The sequence below is a fragment of the Vicugna pacos genome, chromosome 4 (genome assembly GCF_048564905.1).
Source record: "Vicugna pacos chromosome 4, VicPac4, whole genome shotgun sequence".
NCBI lineage: Eukaryota > Metazoa > Chordata > Mammalia > Artiodactyla > Camelidae > Vicugna > Vicugna pacos.
In genome coordinates this window covers 15748616-15770932 of record NC_132990.1, presented here as the reverse complement: position 1 = coordinate 15770932, position 22317 = coordinate 15748616, and the positions used below count along the sequence as shown (strand labels likewise).

Below are 22317 nucleotides of genomic sequence, written 5' to 3'. Positions count from 1 at the left end.
CCAACCACCACCTTCTCCCTTCCTGGATCTGAGTTGTTGATCTGACACAAGACACACCACAGAGTTATGTCTACCGAGACCACAGCACAGATGTGGTCTCCAACCTTGGCTGGACCTCCAAAATCCCGACACCCTCCTCTTCCACTTCCTTGGCCAGACGCTTTGCACATTTTCATGGCAATCATCCCATGCCTTCATCCCCCCACCACCTTTTTATTTTCAATCTCACTTGCACCTGCCACCTCATCTGCACCCTCATCCCTCCCAAGCCCTTCTTCCCTCTGGCCCCAGGTGACCTTCTCCCAACTGTTCCCTATAAATCCCTCTGCCTATAGGGGTTTCTGCACCAGTTTTTCTAGAAAATGTGGTCAGATTAATCTTCCTCAAGCACATTTTCATTATATCACTTTCCTCAAATGCTTCACTTGCATGTTACTAACCAAGTACAAATTTCTCAGGCTGGCGCTGAAGGGTCCCACTAAACCAAACTTCTAGTAACTCATCCACACTCAACATCTCGTATCTTACCTTCTCCTGTGATGAACAAGGGAGGCAGAAAACCAGTATTATCAGAGCATCTGCTGTAAGCCAGGAATTGGACACATCAGCTCACTAAATCGCCACACAAAGCTCATTCTATGAATGTGGAAACAAAAGCTCAGAAAGCCTAAGAAACTTGTCCAAGGTCTCAGAGAAAGGAACTGGTGAGACAGCCCAGAATCTCAGGTCTGCTGGCTCCAAAGTCACGTTCTGTTCGTCATGCTGTGTGGTCTACCTACTCCACACCGGGGTCAGTCTGCTACTCTCATTCTTCTTCAGTGTCTTCCTCTTTTTCTTCTTTTCAAATTCACACCCCTCCCACCCTCTACAACGAAGCCCTCCATGCTTTAAACACTCAGGTAAAACCTGTCTGATTTACTTTACTGCATTATTTGTTCATGAATTTATCCTGTAATTTCATTGTATCCACTGTTCCTCTCAGTTCCTCTGCCCTGCTTTATTATCTTCATAGCATTTATTACAGTATTGTTCTACTGATGTCTGTATCTACATACCTAATTCATGTGCTCCCTGATCTAATCCAACAGACACTGACAGCATTTATGTGTTAGGCACCCTGCTAAGGGCTGGGCAGACAGCAGGGAGCAAAAAAGATGGACAGTCCCTCCAAAAGCTCACCGTCTTTTGCAGATGGCAGATAAATGACTCTATCATTACAAAGGCAGTGATGGGGCACTGCGGTGGAAGAGGGAGGACATATTTTAGAGAGTGTAGTTGGGAAAGAACCCTGCAGGGGTCACATTTAAGCACAGACCTCAAGGATGAGAAAGAACAGCCATGTGAAAAGGAGAGGGAACAGCAGGGAAGAAGACTCCAGAAAGGTGGCCAGTGTGGTATGAAGGTAACTACAGTAAGGGGTACAAGATAGGGAGGCAGAGCCCAGATTTGGCAGGATTGACAAAGCAGGGGAGTGATGTAAACAAAACTGATTTAAAAATTATTCTTAGGTGAGAAACAGATGGGGGAGGGGCACAGGCAGAGAGAGGAAAGGAGGCGGCAGGGAGCGAGCCACGGAGGGCGCTGCAGTAGGTCAGGGCGGAGACGAGGGTGGTGCGGCCCCGGTGGGGGGAGGACAGGTGGGGAAGACCAGGTTCTGGAGACATTCTTGAAGTAGAACAAATGGGACAAGTACCTGCTGAGCTGAAAGGGGCACCAAAGGGAGATGACGATGATGATGATGATGACGCCCAGGTTTTCTGGTTTGAGTAGCAAAAAAAAAAAAACCAAAAAACCATGTGCATGACCACAGGGAATGTACTGCGCTGGAGAAACCCCGGGGGCTGGCGGGGCAAGGACTCGAGCATTTCTCTTCACTCACACGAGGCGGGGGGGGGGGCAAGGAATGAAAGCTGTCAGCAAACAAATTATTGTAATACTGGCCTGCAAAAAGCAGGTGTGGTCAGGAGGTATCTGATTGACTTGCGGTCACAAAAAGGCAGAAGAGTTGTCACAACCAGACAGGTCTGGAGCCAGCGAGCTCCAAAGTTAACAAGTGATGGTCCCAGCCAAGTAGGTATTTGTAACTCACCGCTGAATCGACAGTTTCTCTTTACTGAACTGTATTTAACAAACACACTGAACTGAGTAATTTATTCCACTTTTCTCTCAATTTGGCACTGGCTGGTCACATAAATGAAACCGAACCACCAAATACTTGCCTTTATGACTGAACGCTTGGCCAGAGTGGTAGTGATGCTCTTCCACCCCGCTGTGCTTGCCCGCGGGAGTCATGCCATAGATTTTCCTACATCGACAGTAGATCTTCTTAGAAGCTAAAACAAAACAAGAAGTAGAATTATTCATGAACAGATGGGAGGTGGCGGGACAAGGACCAGAATGCAGGGACTTGCCTTTGCTGTCTCAATCCTGTCGTGAGCACATACCCAGTGTGATCACAAAGGAACAGGATTTTTCAAAGGAGTCCTTGCAGGTGAGCTGCTTCTGGCATCAGGGCTGCATTCTCCTGCCTGCCTCCAGAGTCAGCCCAGGGCCAGGCAACTGTGGTTTAAGCACCACAATCTGACTGTCGCTAACTTGATTAGTCAATGACTCCAGTACACGCTACCTCCTGAATCAGGACCATTGCTTCCTTTTAGCCATACAGTGATCTGTTTATTAAGTCACTGAGAGGCTATCTGGGCTTTTCACTAGACCCATTCATGAATATTTGTTTTTTTAATTAATAACCCTCAGGCTGGGTCTGATAATGATGAAAGCAACTCTTATCTGAGTATCTGTTATGAGATCAGGAGGCAGGCACCATGCCAAGCACTTCATAGGCACTATTTTAACTGATTCTCCTAACAACCTGATGGGACAACTACCATTATCTCATTGTTTGAAATGAGGAAACAAAACGTGAGGCTGGAGGCATTAAATAACTCATCCAGCATCCAAACCCAGATTTCCCTGACTTTCTCCTTCAAAGCCCGTGTTCTTGCCTGCTAAATTTTCCACCTTCCAATGAGAGGCTGTAAAAAGAAAAAAAAAAAAAAGAGGGGTAAAACAAATGGTAAAAATAATCCTGAGAGAGAAGTTCTAAAGATGCAAAAGATGAAGATAAGCATCTTCTCGTCACTGGAAAATATTTTCGTAACTGTATTTCAAACTGATGGACCTAAGATTTGACACAGTTGTGATGTTAAATATCCTCTTTTTGGGGGGAAGTGGGGATAAATACCTTAACTATGCCCAGTATGTGGAGAAAATGCAAAATAAAAAGACTAATTCTAAGTCTTTGTGTAAGAATCCCTAATGAAAGGGTATGGAGTATACAGAACATGGCACTGCCTGTGTATGTAATGGTGGTAAGAGCAGGAGCATGCACCTCACACTCCTTGGGTTCAAATCCCGGTTCTACCACTTATTTTCTGAGTGATCTTTGATAAATTATTTGACCTCTCTGAGCTTTAGTTTCCTCATTTGTGTAAATAGAGGTGTAACAGAAGAACCAACCCGACTTCATATTGGATCGGTTCCTTTAGCTCTAACCTCGTGCTCTGCTTCCAGGGCTTAGTCATGCTGGTTCTGCACCTTTTGTAAAATAATGTTGCCTCTAGCCTGAAATACACAGGACAGCCCATTCTCAAGGCTCTAACTTTAAGGGTATAACACTTGTCCACTCATACAGAGATAAAAAAAAAAGTTGCAGAACAGAGAATAACATTTGCCTGGTTGGAGGCTTACAGGAACATCGTGCCCTGACCCACGCGGACAGCTGCCAGAACAAAGGGTTCTGACACCAAGAAGTTTGCCACAATGAACCACACCTCCCCCCACCCCCGTTTTAAAAGGAGCCTGAACTCTGACCTGGGGAAGATGGCTCTCCAGGGCATTATTCTGCCATCTTCTCAGTCTGCTGACTCTCCAAATAAAGTCGGTATTCTTTGCCCCAACACCTCTTCTCCCTATTTATTGGCCCATCATGTAGAAAGGAGAACGCGTTTGGACTTGGTGACAGAGGCAGTTAACAGTACTTACCTGCTAAGAAGAGTTAATAAAATGGATTATGTAAATAAAGCACCCAAGATATTGGGAATAAAATGAAAGGGAAACCAAATGAAACGTAGCAATGCTTTTACCTGCAGTATAATTAATTACATTGGCAACAAATCTTGTTTCCATTAAAAAAATATCACAGCACTGGGCCCTCTAGGGTTCCAGTCTTAGCGTGTAGAAAGGATAATTTTTGGTCCCATATACTTACCATCATTTACAAGAGTTCTTGTCATGCCTGGGTTTAAAAGAACACTTCCTGGTTTGTCAGGGTTGGGTTGGGGGTAGTTATTTTCATGTAACTGTTCTTCTGTTAGAAGGTAGTCTTTAAGATGTCTGTAGAGAATAATTCCTGTGAGCACTGGAAAAGAAAGAAGAAAGAAGAAAAAGAAAAGGCTGTTCAATAAAATTTAAATCACATTTTTTTTCTTTTTTAAGTAGTGGTAAAGTTTAGAGTCTACCAGCCCTTTTAGATACAAAATGCTGGGATTCTGATTAACATTAAGTAAGGCCATAGCCTAAAAGAATCCAAGGCTTCATATCCTTCAACAGCAATAAAGACAAATCAATATGGTTCCTTGGACCACTCAATGTCCTACGCTTTGGGTGAGAGAATGTAAAGTCAGAATTATAGCAGTAATGGCTGGTGTACATTAAGCATGCCAGAAACTTTACATTGATTCAGAAAGGCAAGCAGACTGACCTCATTTTAACAGATGAGGAAAAGGAGGCTCAGAAAAGTAAGGACACATAACCAAAGTAACACAGCACAAGTGACACACAAACCCAGGCCTTCTGGGGTCCCTAATCCTGCTTAACAATTCTCATTACTCACTGGGACAAGAATAGTACAAACGCTTCCAAGCAGGAAACAATGGGGAACAGGATGACTCTCACAAGGGCAAAATAGCTCAAGTTCAAGAATCTCTTTCCAACATCAGTAACCCAGTCCCAGACACCCTCACTCTAATGAACTCTCAAGAAAGCTTCTCTAATTTATGATGAAAAACTCTAGCAGGGTTTGCCAGACACTCCTTAACAAACCCTTTTGTAAGAGGAAAAATTCTTCCTAATAGAAGTGTGAGGAGACTCTAAAAGCATCTCCATTGTTTCAACTTTTTGTGTATGTGTGTTCCTTTTTCTTTTAAACATTTTTTTATTGAGTTAGTTATTTTACAATGTTGTGTCAAATTCCAGTGTAGAGCACAATTTTTCAGTTACACATGAACATATATTCACTGTCACTTTTTTTTCCACTGTGAGCTACCACGAGATCTTGTATATATTTCCCTGTGCTATACAGTATAACCTTGTTTATCTATTCTACATTTTGAAATCCCAGTCTGTCCCTTCCCACCCTCAACTCTTATATATGAGGCTTTTTTTTTAAACAAGAGAAGCACAACCATCTGGTTTTATTCAAAATACAACCAAATTCAAGTAACTCCTTTTCTTTTCCATCTTTCTTGTTGTCAGTTCAGACTTTGAAGCTGTTTCAAGATCCACTAAACCAGAATCTGCATTTTCAACAAGGTTTCTAGGTGATCCCAATACATGTAAAGTCTAAAAGTTTGAGCAGCACTCCTCTTGCTGACTAGATTTATGCTAACTACCAAAAATAAAAGTTGAGAATTCAACCCAAATATTGCTTATATAAAAGTCCATTTTCTCATCTCCAACTTTGACTAGTTTTTAAAACGGACATCACATGTGCACAGTATACAGCTTTGCCTTCACAAACACAATCGTTTAATAGCTGTGTTCTACCAAATTTACTTCCCCTTTGAGGTTACAATCACAAGGGCCTCGGGTGGGGGAGGGAGCAGCTCAGCAGTGGAGCGCATGCACAGCAAGCACGGGGTCCTGGGTTCAATCCCCAGCACCTCCATTTAGAAAGAAAGAAACCTAATTACCTCCCCTAAAAAAGAAAAAAACAACAAAAACAAGAAGGGCCTGTCATGATTACAGGACACTCACCATTTTCCTTTTTATTCGTTTTCAATCCAGTTGTCTTGTCGTCACTGCTTCCAGACACATCTAAAACATACAAGAATTTTTCTGAGATGATGAATTATTTTTGTTTACTACATAAAAACATAAAAGACATACAAAGGTCTAAAGCATAGTAAAATATTTATTTTTATTGTAAAACCACCACCCAACCTGTGAAGCCAACCATATTCATAACCAATTCCATGTTGGGAAAAAGTTAAATCTACTGAACTACTGAAAAAAGGTCAGGATTTTCTATTTGCTAAAACTAATACGTTCTGACTGGATAGCACGTGCCTCAACTTGAGTCACTGAGCTTTATTTCATCGTCTACCACAACTACAGCTTGCAAATCACTTCTGTTTTCATATGTACTTAGCCTTCATGTTCTATTTCTTTGTGTTATATTTAATACGTGAAAGAGGGGAAAGCTAGAATACCATGAAAATACTAATCTAAGAGATCTTGTATATTCTAATACCTGTATTTCAGTCTACTTAACACGTTGCATGTACACAAATGCCATAAAGAATCACAGGTGGACAGTTTTTATGTTCTTGAGAACGGAACAGCCTCTCAAAGCAAGACACAAAACCCAGAAACCAAAAAGAAAAGACTGATTACATTTTGAAAATAACTTCAGTATTATTAAAAAAAAAACTTTATAAATAAGGTTGAAGTACAAGTGACAAATGGAAGAAAATGTCTGCAGCATATTAAAAGGGGATATGGAAAAGCCTCTCCCAAATGAAAAGCCAATTAACAAGGGAGGCAGAGGGAGGCAAACAATTTAAATAGGACAAATAGGAATTTAAAAAGAAGGAGAAAAAGATCTTCAACTTCACGGTAATAAAAAATACTAAAATCCCTAAAGCAGGATAAATGATGAAGTTTAGCAAGATGTGAAGAAAAGCACTTACGCTCTGATGTTATCAGTGGGGCATGTAAGTGAGCAACCCTTTCTGGGGCAGTTAACAATATTTACCAGTTTTAAATATGCAGACCCCTTCTGCTAGCTTCTCTGTGCACAGCAATGTGCGCTGAAGGTACATAAGCTCGGGTCTGAGGAAGTGCGACACGAGCTCACACATGTTTATCACAGAACTTACACTTGAGAAAACTGAGCAATCTGCATACTCAGGCATGTTTCGTTCATCTGCATTACAGGTTCCACACGATGGAATATCTAAAGTATAGGTTTTGTACAACAGAGTAGCCTGTGATCACTTAAAAGTATGACACAGATCTAGATACGAACTTAGATTCCACATTAACTGACTGAAGACCTTATTAAGAGAAAAAAGTTAGACACACCGTATATAAAACGACTGTACTCATTTTATACATCTCTGTACCACGTAAGGAAGGGGCTATATAAGAGATGTGGAAGAGAGTTGGCTTTGACTTTTTTTTAAAATGTTTTTCTGTATTATTTGAATTCATGCCAGGTGTTCTCATTGGGGGTGGTACTGCCCTCAGAAGCAAAACTGGCTCTTTAGGAATGAAAAAATCTTCAATATTACAATGGTACCTGGCTCTCCATAACTTAGCCTTACCTGACAAAATATTATCCCTCAGTACTTAATTTTACTGCAGTGGGGGAAGTGAAAAACAGTCTCTAAAAAGATATCTTAGGGGGACAATTTTTTTTTTAAGTTGAGAAATACTATTCCACATGGAGGCAAGTTACTTTTACAATCAGAAATCAAATTTAAATGCATCAGTGATAACCTCTCTCCATGAGGTTACCTTTATCCGTCCAATTTCAAGTCTCATTTGTTATTTTCAACCAAAAAAATGCCACCTGCACATTCTACTCAAGAGAATATTTAAAACACACATTTCATTAACCATCTAAAAATGACCCTGCTGATGAAGAAAACACATTCAGTGTCAGGAATTAATCACAAGGTTTTTCTCTTATCATTTGATTAATTGAAAAGAAATTACCTTGCTCTCTCAGCTTCTTAAGAGTGTTAATTGCTATGTTCATATACATATTCTGACTGCCACAGTGTTCATAAATGGCCTTTTCTTCTATTTTAGCCTAGATCATAAAGTGAATAATTATTCATTTTAATTAAATTCATTTAATTAAATGAAAATATTAAATCCAAAGTCTATGAACAATAAATGTGACTTGCAACCTAATGGATAAATACGGCAAAATATTTACCTAACTCAAGGGATGGGGGCAATGGTGCCACAAATAAAAAGCAATCTATTTTATATTTTGTGTTTATGCTTTCTGAGAAGGAAAGGAAAAAAAGCAAAGTGAATCCCAGGAATCTAACCCAAGAACCAGACACTTTTCTTTACAAACTACAGACCACTGTTGTTTGTGGACAGTGCAGGATGCAAAGCCTCCACCAATCCTCCAACGTCATGAACTCATGGATTCTCAAGGCAAGGCCCTAGCGTTATCAGAGGCACACACTACTGTTCTCGTTTAAAAGGTGAGGAAACTAAGGCCCAAACTGACTAAATAATTTGCTTAAAATCACACAGCAAAGGAAAGACATGATCCTCTTCTTATTATCTTTCTTCTGTAAGTTACTTTCCTAAACCTATTGAGTGATTCCTGTTTTTATACTAAAACTCATTAAGATAGGTCAGTAAAAAGGGATAACATGAGAGAACTAAGTAAAGAGTAATAAACTGTGTATTATATTAATAATTTATTGTGCATCTAGTGCATACAAGTTTGGCATAGGCTCGTTAAATGTTTTCACATTTAATCTTCACTGTGATTCCGGGAGGATGGGTGACATCACCACCAGTTTGTACGAGGGAACTAAGGCTCAAGTCAGGATCCTGCTTACTGCTGCAGAGCCGGTGACTGGTTCCAGGGGCGCCCGAGGGCCTAACCCAAGGCTCCTCTCACTACACTAGACCACCCAAGAGAGAGCGCCCCAGGGGCGTGGCACAGAGCACATAAGCCAGGACAGAGATGCTGAAAAAGACACAGCTGGAAGAAAAAGTGTAACATTTCTCTGTAAGAGGCTCCTTTTTTGTTTGCTTTTGCTTTGCCATTATTCTTTAACACAGAATCCTAGAGGAGACAGACTTCCAGAATGGCAGGACAAGAACCTTCTCAACTGTCCCACAAGAATAAAAAAAAAAATGCAAAACAACTAAAACTAACCATTTCAAAACTCTGAAAATTAGTCAAAGCCATTGGACAAACTGAAAATTGTCTAAGAGAAACTAGTGAACCTCAGTAAAATGGCAGGGTCTGTACCATTTTAGATTGAAGCTATTCCCATCCCCCTTTCTGCCCAGCTTAGTGGCACCATGGCCATTAAAAAAAAAAAAACCTGGCAGCTGATAGCCAAGAGAAAGGACAGACCTCTTTAAGAGTTACATTAAGAGCATCATCCCCCAAGCGCAGTCAATATTTTGCCCATACAAGCAGCTCCCTGGGAAATCTCTCTTCCTAGGGTGCAGTGGGCATTTGATTTGACTCAGAGTTCAGCTCATGAGAGAAAAAAAAACCCATCCCCAGAGCATTATCAAAACAGCGACTGGGTGGCATCACGGCGGCTACTGAGGGCTGTGATCTCAGTTGGTAAACAAGAGCCGACCAGGAATTTAAAAGGAAATCTTGGGGAGCTATATGATCATAACCAACTCTGAAAAGCTCTAACATTCTTGGGGCATAAAAGGTGGCCCAAGAAGGATCTGGGAGAAGAGAAGACTCCTAGTGGCTGACCTTGAAATCCTCACAAACAGGAAGCAAAAGCTAAGGCTGTCTTACAAACTGCAACCAGTTTGAAGGCGTGCCTTCTCACATAGATCCCCTTGTGGGAAGGGAGGAAAAGGGTGGAACACACATGGACAAGGCATTTAAGAAACTTTTCTAACCAGCCACTGGCTGACCACTAAATTATACCAACACAGGGTGACTCCTATGAAGTCAGCGCCATAAAATAGAAAATAAAAGCAAGGATTAAAAATAAAAAACAAAACGCCACCAGAGAATTTAGTGGCCATATACAGGAAGCAACAGAGAGTCCACAGAATTAGTTCACAAAAGTCAGTCAAGAGGTAAGTAGCAACAAGAAAAACAACAAAAACCTAGCAACAAAACAGCACATATCTGACACTAGAGTTATGACAACATATTATCTAACTGCACAGTTTAACAAAAAGTCATAAGACATATAAAGAAACAGGGAAGTATACCACACACAGGAAAAACGGCAGCCAAGAAAAAGTATTCCTGAGAAAGCCCAGATTTGGGACTTCATAGAAACAGACTTTTTTTTTTTTAATCCCAGTGCCTTACAAAGGTCTCTTAGTCCCTTTATTCTGCATTGCTGTTGGATTTTATCAATTATTTATTCCTTTGGTGATGGAGAGAAGAATGGTGATACACTCATCACAGAAGTACAAGGGGAAAAAAACCCAGTAAACGCAAAATGAAGGAATTTCTGATGATTCAAATGGAATAGAATTCACTGTTGTCTCAATGTAACACCAAGAAAGAGAACAAAATAGATGAGCCTGGCTCGATGAGATGTGGATCTATTCAGCAGAAAAGCATAGACACAGACTTTAAACCAGTTATTTAAATATGTTTAAAAATTAATGGAATGATGTCTAAAGAATAAAGAAAAGTATGAAAATGATGTTACATCAAATAGATAATAACAATAAGGATAAATTATAAAAACAGAAAAAAATTTAGAAGTTCTGGAGTTAAGAAGTACAGAAGTTGCATGAGCAATTTACTGTAGGGCTCACCCACAGATATGAGCTAGCAGCAGAAATAAGAAGAAATGACAGTGAACTTGAAGATAGAGTAATAGTGGTTATTCAGTGTGAGGAGAAGAAAAAAGGACAAAGAAAAATGAACAGAGCCTCGGACACTTGTGGGACACCATTAAACATACCAGCATATGCATAATGTGAGTTCCACAGGAAAAGAAGAAAGAGAAAGGAGCAGAAAAAACATTGCAGAAATAATTGCCAAAACCTCCCACATACTATGTAAACTATTGATCCACACATCCAAGAAGCTCATCAAACCCCAAGGGGAGTTGATTCACAGAAAGCCACACCTAGACAGGTCATAGTCAAACTGGTGAAAGACAAAGACAGAATCTTGAAAGGAGTCACAGAAAAATGACTTAACAGACAAAGGGCCCTTAATAAGGTGAAAAGTTGATTCTTCATCAGAAACCATGGAAACAGTAGAAAGACATCCCAAAGTTTTGTCAGAAAAAGACTGTTAACCAAGAATTTTATATCCAGCTAACCTCTTCCTTAAAATGAAGGAGAAATTAAGACATCCCCAGATAAACCCTGAGGGAATTTGTCACTAGTTTATCTATCCTGCAAGAAATGCTAAAGGGATTCCCTTCAGTCTGAAAAGGATACTAGATGGTTATTTGAATCCACATGAACAAATAAATACTGGTAAATGTCACTTCTTAAGGAAATGTACAAGAGAATAATTTTTTTGTTTATAATCCATTTCTTCTCCTATTTTAAGAGACAATAGCATAAAACAAGAATTATAAAACTGAATTATGGGTTTATAATATATAAAGATGTAATTTATGTGACAGTAATGGTATAAAAGAGGGCACAGAAAGGGAGGTACACTGGAGCAAATTTTTTTGTATACTATTGAAATTAAGGTTGTTTTAGAAGGAACCCTACTTCAGGATGACACCTGCACCCCAATGTTCATAGCAGCACTATTTACAGTAGCCAAAACATGGAAACAGCCTAAATGCCCATCAACAGGTGACTGGATAAAGAAGATGTGGTATATTTATACAATGGAATACTACTCAGCCATAAAAACCAACAACATAATGCCATTTGCAGCAATATGGATGCTCCTGGAGAATGTCATTCTAAGCGAAGTAAGTCAGAAAGAGAAAGAAAAATACCATATGCGATTGCTCATATGTGGAATCTAAAAAACAAACAAACAAAAACAAAGCGTAAATACAGGACAGAAATAGACTCATAGACAGAGAATACAGACTTGTGGTTGCCAGGGGGGCTGAGGGTGGGAAGGGATAGACTGGGATTTCAAAATTGCAGAATAGATAAACAAGATTATACTGTATAGGACAGGGAAATATACACAAAACGTTATGGTAGCTCACAGAGAAAAAAATGTGACAATGAATGTGTGTATGTCCATGTATGACTGAAAAATTGTGCTGAACACTGGAATTTGACACAACATTGTAAAATTATAAATCAATAAAAAATGTTAAAAAAAAGAAATTAAGGTTGTTTTAATTTGAACTAGATTCTTATAAATTAAAATGGTAACTGTAATTCCAGGGCAAACAGTAAGAAAAGTATTCAAAAAATACTGTCAGAAGAATGATATGGGCACTTAAGTTGTACCAGAAAATATTTAACACAAAAGAAAGCAGTGATTGCAAAGGAAATACAAAGACACAAGATGTAAAGATCACATAGCAAAACAGATAATGTAAATCCTACTTTATTAGTTATTGGTCACTGCATTAAATGTAAATGAATTAAACACTCCATTTACATTTGGGAGAATACAGAAAAATATGATCTAACTGTAGGCTGTCCTCAAGACACACATGGAATTCAAGGATCAAATCGGATGAAAGTAAAAGGAAGAAAACAGACACTCTACAAGCACTTACTAAAAGACAGCTGGAGCGGCTACACTAATATCAGACAAAACTGTATTTTTTAATTTTTTATTTATTAAAAAAATTTATTGGATGTGCTGGGGAATTGAACCCACAACCTCATGCATGCTAAGCATACACTCTACCACTGAGCTATACCCTCCCCCACAAAACCATCTTTAAAACAAAAGGTGTTACTAGAGACAAAGACAGACATTTTATAATGATGAGAGGGTCAATCCATCGGGAAGACTTAACGATTATAAACAAATACGCATCTTGTATCAGAGCACCAAAATACACAAAGCAAAACACTGACAGAACTGGGGAAACAGCACTTCAATTGGAGACTTCAATAGCATACTGTCAGTAATGGATACAAGTCAGGAGATCAAAACGAAAATGGAATACCTCAAACTAGGAAGCAGCTATACCTGATACCCATCTATGAACATGCCACACAGTGAGAGCAGAACACATGCACTTCTCAAGTACACATGGAATGTTTTCTAGAACAGATCCTATGTTAAGTCATAAAACAATCTCAGTAAATTTAAAAGGACTGAAGTCACAAAAAAGTATGTTCTCTGACCACAAAAGTATTAAATTAGCAATCAGTAATAGGATATTTGGGAAGTGCATGATTACGAGGAAATTAAATTACACATTGCTAAATAACCAACAGGTCAAAGAAATAAAAGGTATACTAAAAATTCTTTGAGATTAATTAAAATGGAACCACAACATAACAGAACTTGAAGGATGCACCTAAAGCAGTGCTTAGAGTAACATTAGTATTGTAAACGGCTATATTAAAAAGATCTCAAGTCAGTAATTTTAACGTCCACCTTAAGAAACTAAACTTTTAATAGGAAACTAAACCCAAAGAAAGCAAAAGGAATAAAGTAATAAATACAAGAATGGAAATAAGTGAAACAGAACATTAAAAAATAGAGATCATCAACCAAACTGAAAGTTGATTCTTGGAAAAGATCAACCAGATTGATAAAACTTTACCTAGGCTGACCAAGAAAAGAGAGGACTCAAATTATTAAAATCAATAATGAGAGAAGACATCACAGAACTTACAGAAATAAAAAGAATTATAAAGGAACACTATCATCAACCAAATACCAATAAATTAGAAAATTTAGATGGAACTGATAAAGGACATGTACAAAAAACCCACGGAAGAAAAACTGAAAGCTTTCCCCCCAAAGTGAGGAACAAAATAAACATGCTCCCTCATCTCATTTCTACTCCATCTTGTATTGGAAGTTTGTGCCTAGAGAAATCAGGCAGGAAGATGAAATAAAAGGTACTCAGATTGGAAAGGAAGAAGCAAAACAATCTCTACTCACAGATGGTATCATCTTTTATAAAGAAAATCCCAAGGAACTGGCTAAAAATTATTAGAACTAGTAAACAAATTTAGCAAGTTTGCAAGATACAAGGTCAAAAATCAACTGTATTTTTTACACACTTGTAATAAATAATTTGAAAATAAAATTATAAAACACTTTCACTTATAAGAAACAAAGTAAACTAGTGGTTTCCTAGGGCTGGGAGGTAAGGAGGAGTGTGGAAGTGACTGACAAAGGATATAGGGTATGCTGGGGGTGATGGCAATGTTAGCTTCTATCTCAAACACTTCTAGCAACTGGCAGCCCACTGTTTTGTGAATCTGCTGTTTTATGGACAGCGTATCAGTTACAAAGGTCTTTTTCATATTGGCCTGACATCTGCTTCTGCTGCATCCACCCACTGTCTTTTTTTAATAACTCTCAGAGCATCTGAATTAGCCTCAATCAGAGGAAAGGCAGCACAAAGCCCGAATCTAGTGCTCAGACATGTGTTTGTCTAACCATGTTGTAAACAGAGATTTTAAAATAAAAATTATTGAAAGATTGGAAATTCAAGTCCAAAATGTATGAATTTCTAAACTCCAATAATCAGATGGAGCTGAGAAGTATCCGCCCCCCCTTTAGATGGGACTTGCTCTGTCTAGTACCCCACAGTCCTCCCCACTCCACACCGCATTGTGAAGATACGCATGGGGTGGGAACTAGAGCTGTTGCCACTGATCCAAACGTTTCAGTTTGGAAAAAAGGTTTTAAGTAGACACTGCAAACACAGATGCTGCCAAGAGACCAGGCCTAGCTTACAATGAGCATAGTGGGCCATGTATGTAGTAGGGAGTGGTGGAGGCCATGGCTCACTAGATAGTATACAAAGGGGGGAGACACTGATCAGATTAATATACTACTGGCCTTGGTATGAAATCATGAGACTGACAATTTTATCACTAAGAGTAACCGAAGTACTTCCTACCACTTAAGACGACCAAAAACGTCATCTAACAAGGAGGGAAAAACCAATCCCAGAGCCTGGTTTCAAAAGAGCAGTAGAGAGAAACTGAATAAAACTGTTTGCTAATTGTGCCCCATGAGTGTTTTATTCAATGTAATACTAAATGTGCGTGTGTGTGTGTGTGTGTGTGTTTTCAGATAAATTACATGCTTCAGTACTGACCCTGTTAAGAGCCTCAGCCTCTGTCTCAAACTCTCAAACACTTCTCAAAGAAGGTTGACACAGCGTTGTCTTACCTCACCAGGAACTCTGCACGAGGACTCAGGGGCTCCCAAAGCCTGCATCCTATGAGCCACCTTGTATTTCAATGTCTTGTTAAATATAAAATTATCAAAATTAGAGAAAAGAACACATGAGCCTTCTAATTAACATTCTATTGTGTGCATGAAAGGAGTCAAACTATCTTTGGTAAATTTTATATCAAAATTAATTTCAAGTTTCTAATTCAGTAAAAGTAGGATACATGAGATACAAAATGATCTACACTCACATAAGGGACAAAGGTCCCCTTTATGTCCATGATTACGGCTGAGCTGATGGCTCATCTCATCACACTACTATTTTCACATCCAGGTTCTTAGAGCTGGGATGTGGTCCTCTGATCCCCGTACAGGAAGGTTAGTAGTTTACCATTCTTTGTGTTCTTTCTTTTGTTGTTTGGAGGTACTGGGGAGTGAACCCAGGACCTTGTGCATGCTAAGCACACACCCTACCACTCAGCTATCCCCGCCCCATCGTAGTTTACTGTTCTTAAAACAAATATATGTCCCAATGCCTTTCAGTTACCATTTCATCAAGAAAAACGCTTAGACTTAAATTTATGACGGATCTGTGCATATTCACTATTACAACGACCCCAGCAAGAAACAAGTTTAGATTCCTTTTGAAGGACTTAAAAAGACTGAGAATTCTAGGATGAGTTCATCTACCTCACTTTTTAGGGAGGGAGGAAGCCTTAAAACTGACATGCAGTATTCTGTTAAAGTATACTTGATTAAAAAAAAACAGTGACACAAGTGGAAAAAAATGACACAGAGGTGAGGTGGTACTGCTGTGTGACACACAGGCCTTATTTTCTAGAGGTCTGTCCATCTGTCTCATACACTTACACATATACACCCTCACCAGATGTGGCTTGAAAGGCATATTCCAATGTAACACTTCCCTCTGAAAGAATTTGAGGAGGCTTAGGTTAATCACAGCACAGATTTTTTTTAGGTCTGAAAAAAATGCCTAATATTTCCAAGGACAGGAAACACAAAATAACTGAAAGTGACACACAAGCACAAATCCCATGATAAAATGAAAATAACTACATCTAACAGTAGCCAGACAGGTTGAAATTTCTCTGCAATAGGTCTGGCATTTATCTGAATTAGGCATCTCTGGAGAGAAGAATACAGCCAATCTCCAAGAGGCGCTATATGTATGCAGAATATGATGATTATTAGAAATAAAATCCTGGTTCTCAGACTTAGTTTGTCATACCTTTATGGGAAAAGCAGCAACACTCTTCACAGGAATGTGGGATCTGCTTGGCTTTGCAGTTGGATTTTCCTTTAAAAGAACTATATCCACGTGAAGGCCGTTTGATGTACGTGAACTTTCTAAGAAGTTTCAACGAACAAGAGAAGAAGGAAAAGGTAAATGTGAATGTCAGTAGCCTCATATGATTTGAATTTATTTCAATCAATTAAAATTTCACAACACTTCGTTTACAGGCTTGATATGTATATTTTTTCTCCTTGAAGAAAACAAAATGCAAACACAAAAGGATCCCAATAACCAACTCCAGGACATCCAAGAAAAACAAATTTAAATCATTTATAAAGCAATTTGCTCCATGTAAGAATGTATGCAAAATACTTACCATTTATCGTCTAGCATATAGAGCTAACCATAATATAAATGATTTAAATACCAGGCTAATCATATCCTTTCATGTAAAGCTTTACCTGATTGACTAAACCATAACCAGGACTAAATGGACGTCACAGAAAAAAATTTTTAAAATAAGGTAAAATCACATTTACTAAATAAGTGACTAAAAAAAGATTTTCTCACACCCTCTGAGGCTTTCCTTTGGGTCTGAGAGGCTGGACACGCATTTTTCTTCTGTTCTGAAGTGACAGCCACAAAAGCCTGCCCGCCCTGAACAGCAGCCTTCATCTGCACGGCCTGCTGCTGGGCCTGGAGGAGTGCGGCGTGACTGATTAGTGGTGGGACTGGTCCCCTGCGTGGGCTAATGGTCTCTTTATTGATTGGAACCTACAAAGCATCAACACAAAATAATGAAAAATCATTTAAAAACTGATCCGATTGATAATTCCACTTCCCTTTTGCACAAAGGCTCTTTGGAACTGACTACACTTATAATACTACATGTGACCCCAAAACATATATACTTGGAGTATTCCCAGAAATAAACTGAAATAATAAAACTGAACAACTATGGAAGCATATAATTTTACAAAATTTTCTTGAAATAAGGGAAGAAGTTCAATCTCCTGTGAGAAATGACACTTTTGATGCAAGTAAAAGTGTTACTAAGACATATCCTAGTAAAGTTACTAGAATTCCAAGTTAAGGAAAGACTCCTGGAGGTAAGCAGGCAGAAGTGCCAGGCGACCCACACAGGGAGAAACAGCAGGCTGGCACCAGACTTCTCCAAGGCAACGTTCGTTACAAGAGAACGGAACATATAAGAGTTTAGCTTCACTAGTAACCAAAGAAATGCAATATAAAACAAGGAAATAAAACCTCACTCAGATTTACAGGTTTAAAAAACTGTCATACCCATTTTTTGTAAGCGTCAGTGGGAAGGGAACCCTGAAACACCGTGGGGCTGTCAGCTGTCACAACCCTTCTAGAAGGCAAGATGGCAACATACTTTTAAAATCTTAAGAATCTATCTTCTTTTGTCCAGTTATTTCCATCTGTGAGAATTTATTTTAAGGAAAAAAAATTGCTGATGAAACCAACAATTATTTAAATCTAAGAATCTGGGGCAGTAGCAGGGAGTTATATAGCACAATAAAATAAAATCGCTAGATAACACAGCATTTGCAATTAAAGGGAAACCAAGTTAGCCTCCAAAAAAACGTCCTTCACAAGAAAGAGAAGGTAGAAACTAGTTTAGTGAACATAACATGTGACTCTGGGATAGGCAGGCTTCAATTATCTTCTCCATTTCACAGATATAGAAAATGAAACTCAGAGAAATTAATTTGCCCAAGGGCATTCCACTATTCTGTGAAGAACCACAATTTAGGCTCTCATTTGGGAACTGAAAGCATAAACTCTTTATGTCACACAGAAGACTGATGTCAGTGTGCACCAAGTACAAACAACACAGAGACTAGAGCAGAGGAATAAAGTTTGTGTTAACCAGGACTTGTTGACACAATAGTTAAAAGAACACTTCTTGCTGTAGTGTTTGCTCAGCTTCTCTACATGTGATAAAAGAACTTCAGTATTTATGGTATCAATTTACAAGTGGTTCAAATTACTTTGAAAAACTACAGTCAATTCTCCTTATTCACGGTAGTGAAGTTGTACAGAGTCCTGTAAACAATGAATTAGCAAATACTGAACCATGGCTCCTAGGTGCAGGTGAGTATCTGGTTGCAACGGTTTCATTGACCAGTCTAACCTTGCTTTACGTGTGTTTCTGTTTAAAGCTACTTCATTGAGTATATACGGCTGATTCATTAACACTGAATTTGTGGCCAACAGCACTGTAACTCCTGCCTGAGCAATGCTGTTTACCACACATATTTTCTCTGTAAGGCACATCTCAGCCTTCCTGCTCCAAGGAACACAGACAGCACTGTACTCTGGGACCATCAACAACAAAACACACAAAAATGCAGAAAACATGTCACTAAACAGACTAGACAAGGACACTGGTTAACAATACAAGAGCTGAGCATGAAGGCACTGCTGCCTTACTCAGCTTGGCAGGGGAAGTGCATGTTTAGGCAATTCAAATTGTTTTCGCCACTATGCATGTCCACAGAGGGCCACAAAAGCGTAAGTCTTGATTTTAAAGTTACAAATTAATTTTACTCAATAGGCAAATTCACAATATAGAATCTTCAAAAAATGAGGACATACTAATTTATGGTTAAAAGATCACACAACACTATACCCGCTTTTAATGAAAACTTTGTTAGATAATGCCGGGTGGGGAAATGGACCTGGAAAATGCTGACAAGTAGGCAATCAATTTGCTACCTGCCCACTTGTGCCCCCTAGTGGATAATGAGATAACAAGTACTAGAATAAAGCTCGGAATGACAAGGTATGTCATTTACAAAGTGCTGAGAGAGAGAAACAAAATGACTCACATCAAACTTGGCAGCGTGTACAATCCTCTTTTTCGGTCCAGAAATGTTTTGGTAATACAACATATCTAATTTCACTTGCTTTCCTGAAGCCTAGTGGGGAAAAGATAAGAATTATCCAGTTTCAACCTAGTAAAAGCAAATTTATCATGTTTCCTGAGGAGCCACAGGAATCCAAGCTACAAAATACTGGGCAACTTATTGAGAAATAATTCACAAGAAATAATTTAATTTGGGTAACTTGACATGATAGAATCCTGTAAAAGATTTCTCTGATTTGGGAAATCAACTCTAAGTTACTATACGTTAACACCATGGCCTCTGGAAACTGCCAAGCCTGCAAGATATTATGGCTGGCCAATTATCAAAGTTTTTGCCTTGTCCTTCCAATACATTATTGATCATAAGAATTAGAAATATATATTACAGATATCATACATATTCTATAAAGTTCAGAATATAGAAAAGATGTATTTAAGGGAAATTCCTTTAGATTGAGGAAAAGAAGGATTAAAAACAAAACTGACAAACCTGCTTAAGCAGTCTCTCCCTTACGAACCTCGCTATTCGTGAACTCGTGGAAAATTCAAAGACATTTCTTCATAGTGTCATCAGAATCGGAGGCAGTGTCATCTTCACTATGCTCCCTATCAAAATCAAATTTAGCTAATTTGCCATCTTCAAAAGTAGTGACGTCTTGACTATGGTCTTGTGTTCTCAGAACTCTGTCTTTCCTGCGGTCATCAGAATGAGAGAACTGGTGTTGGCTTGGTGAATGTCGCCATTCAGTTTCTTCCTTCTGAGTATCATAAATTGTTTTTACACGTCTTCTGCTCTTTGGATAACTTTCATTATGGCTTTCTCTCTGTATTTCTTTGTCACTGAGAGGTCCAGAAGACACACTTTCTTCTGAAATACAGACATAGTTTTTCTCACCACCAAAGCTTCCTGTCTTGGAACTGTGGTTTTTAATACCGCACAAGTTTACATGATTTTTAACATCTAGTAAGGTTCTCATAAGCAATTTTGGTGGTTCTAATTTGTTACTGTCATCATGTCTTTTTGTGGTTAGTTGGGTTTTATTTATTTTTTCCTCTTCTATGTCACTAATTTGAAGATTTTGCTCCTCCGGGGGCACTACCTGTGACCTTTCATCCATATTCTGGTATTTAAAGCCTCTACATGGTTTAGATTTCTTAGAAGTAGGACTTCTTGGAGGTACATCTATGACAAGGTCATCTTCATCAGAATCTTGAAGATTTATTTTAATTCTTATTGGTGAAACACAAGGTCTTTGGCTTTCCAGGGACTTGTGGCCATTTCCACCCACAGATTTTTTCAAATGGTAGAAGTGTTGTATGTCAGTCTCACCCTGCCTTGCTTGAGATGCCCCAAGCAGCAGCTCTGTGGAGTAATTGAGCAAGGGGTCATATTCAAGGTCAGTTGCTGGACATCTGTGGTCCATCACATACTTTCTAGGCTGACTCTCTTGGTTCTTCGATAGTTCACTCCACCTTTCTCTGGGGAGCAGGCTATTTTCAGGAAAATCTTGTCTCACATTTATGTCACTCAAGGAGGCCACAGGGTTTTGTGACAGCTCTCTGAGGGCTAAAGTAACTTGGAGAGCCTCTTCTGCTTTTCTTCAACCTCAGCCTTAACAGATTCGATTTCTTTGTTGATTCTTTCCAATTCTTCCATAGTTGTGCCTAAGGTTGTTAATGGAAGATGAGTTTATCTTTTAAAATCATTTAGATGAAATGTAGACTCCAGAATATCCTGGACAAGGAGTTTCCTATCACAAGGATGTTAACTTTTCCAAACCTAGCCTTAAACACAAGGGACTGTGGTCAGTTCTTGGAAGGAGTATGAGAAGTCAAGAACTGTCACTGATTCAGTCTTTCAAATGTCTAGCTCATTCCCATGACTGACTCAAGTACACCCGTGCCTTCTTATTACTAGAGTGACTATACCTCTGTGGGACAGGCCAGGTTTATACATATTTATTAAACTACATCAAATGTGACTCAATTTGGATATCCATTATGCACCTTATTTATTTAGCAACCAGTGACAATTTGGTAACAGTTCAGATAGCTGAAAGCCACTTTCACAGAACTGTATGTGGTCATACACCACCCTTCCAACACGTCTCCTCTGTCGTAAGAAAAAGTCATGTAAAGCACCAGTCTTTCCTTAATGTAATGATTCTCAGCATTCTCATTAAGGTCCCTGTTGTTGTACAGAATGTCTCAAACACGAAATTAAGCAAAACACACCCTTCCACCAACAACCATTTAAAAAATCACCAAACAAAACTCCAGAGCAGCTGCAGCCACTCCCGAGGAAACCCAGGAGAGTCCCGGGAAAGGTTTGCGGTAATGGCTATTCACAACACCTGGCAGCTCCTTCCTGACTTTTTACTAAGGAAATCACAAACCCTTCCCTCTTTCCAAGATGCACTTCCCTATGTCAGTTATGAGATAATTTACACACTTCTCCCTTCTCCCAAACAAGAGATTTCAGACATGAGATGTGGTCCAAACTATGCTAAAACTCTTAATTTATTCTAGATAAGCTACATGTTTTAACAACACACATGCTTCCTCTTTACACAATGAGCTTCCCTCCTGGCTTAAGAACCTTTCAATTTACCATTTTCTATTAAGAAATTAACTCTACTGAAACCCTAAACAACGTGTGTGACAACGGTGAATGGCACAACTGGATCTAATCTCTCTTTAAATAAACTTGGAAAGGGAAGTAAAGTCTTGGAAAGGGAAATAAAGTCTGGATAAACTGCTAGAACTGCATTTTGGCATAAGCTGGGTTTAATTTGGTTGCCGTGATTCAGGAACGGCTGTTCAAGCAGCGCTCTGGGGTGCTACTGAATAAAAGATACTTTCCCTCCATGTCAT

At 39.0% G+C, this 22317-nt stretch overlaps 1 protein-coding gene across 5 annotated transcripts; it reads right to left on the bottom strand.

Moving 5' to 3' along the window:
• Positions 1-1911: 1911 nt before the first annotated feature.
• Positions 1912-21065, bottom strand: LOC107034565 (putative exonuclease GOR). Of its 5 annotated transcripts, XM_072959290.1 has the most exons (9): positions 19934-21065; positions 19406-19495; positions 16545-16663; positions 15293-15367; positions 7999-8095; positions 6034-6093; positions 4268-4417; positions 3871-3968; positions 2161-2333 (listed from the first exon to the last, which is right to left on the bottom strand). In XM_072959290.1, the coding sequence occupies exons 4-9, from the start codon at positions 15338-15340 to the stop codon at positions 2289-2291; spliced, it is 498 nt and encodes a 165-aa protein (XP_072815391.1). In that variant the 5' UTR covers positions 15341-15367; positions 16545-16663; positions 19406-19495; positions 19934-21065; the 3' UTR covers positions 2161-2288. The 5 variants fall into 5 exon arrangements, 3 of the variants coding, with proteins under 3 accessions (XP_072815390.1, XP_031532906.2, XP_072815391.1); XM_072959289.1 differs by lacking the exon at positions 3871-3968 and having other exon boundaries at positions 1912-2333; XM_031677046.2 differs by lacking the exons at positions 3871-3968; positions 15293-15367; positions 16545-16663; positions 19406-19495; positions 19934-21065 and adding an exon at positions 13098-13125 and having other exon boundaries at positions 1912-2333.
• Between the last annotated feature and the right edge of the window lie 1252 nt (positions 21066-22317).

Coding starts and splice junctions, on each gene's coding strand:
- LOC107034565 (XM_072959289.1), bottom strand. CDS start 15,340: ATGCAGGCTTTGGGAGCCCCTGAGTCCTCGTGCAGAGTTCCTGGTGAG. Junction 6,094..7,998: donor TAAGAAGCTGAGAGAGCAAG/GTAATTTCTTTT, acceptor TGTATGTTTTAG/ATGTGTCTGGAAGCAGTGAC. Junction 2,334..4,267: donor AAGAACTCTTGTAAATGATG/GTAAGTATATGG, acceptor GTTTTGTTTTAG/CTTCTAAGAAGATCTACTGT.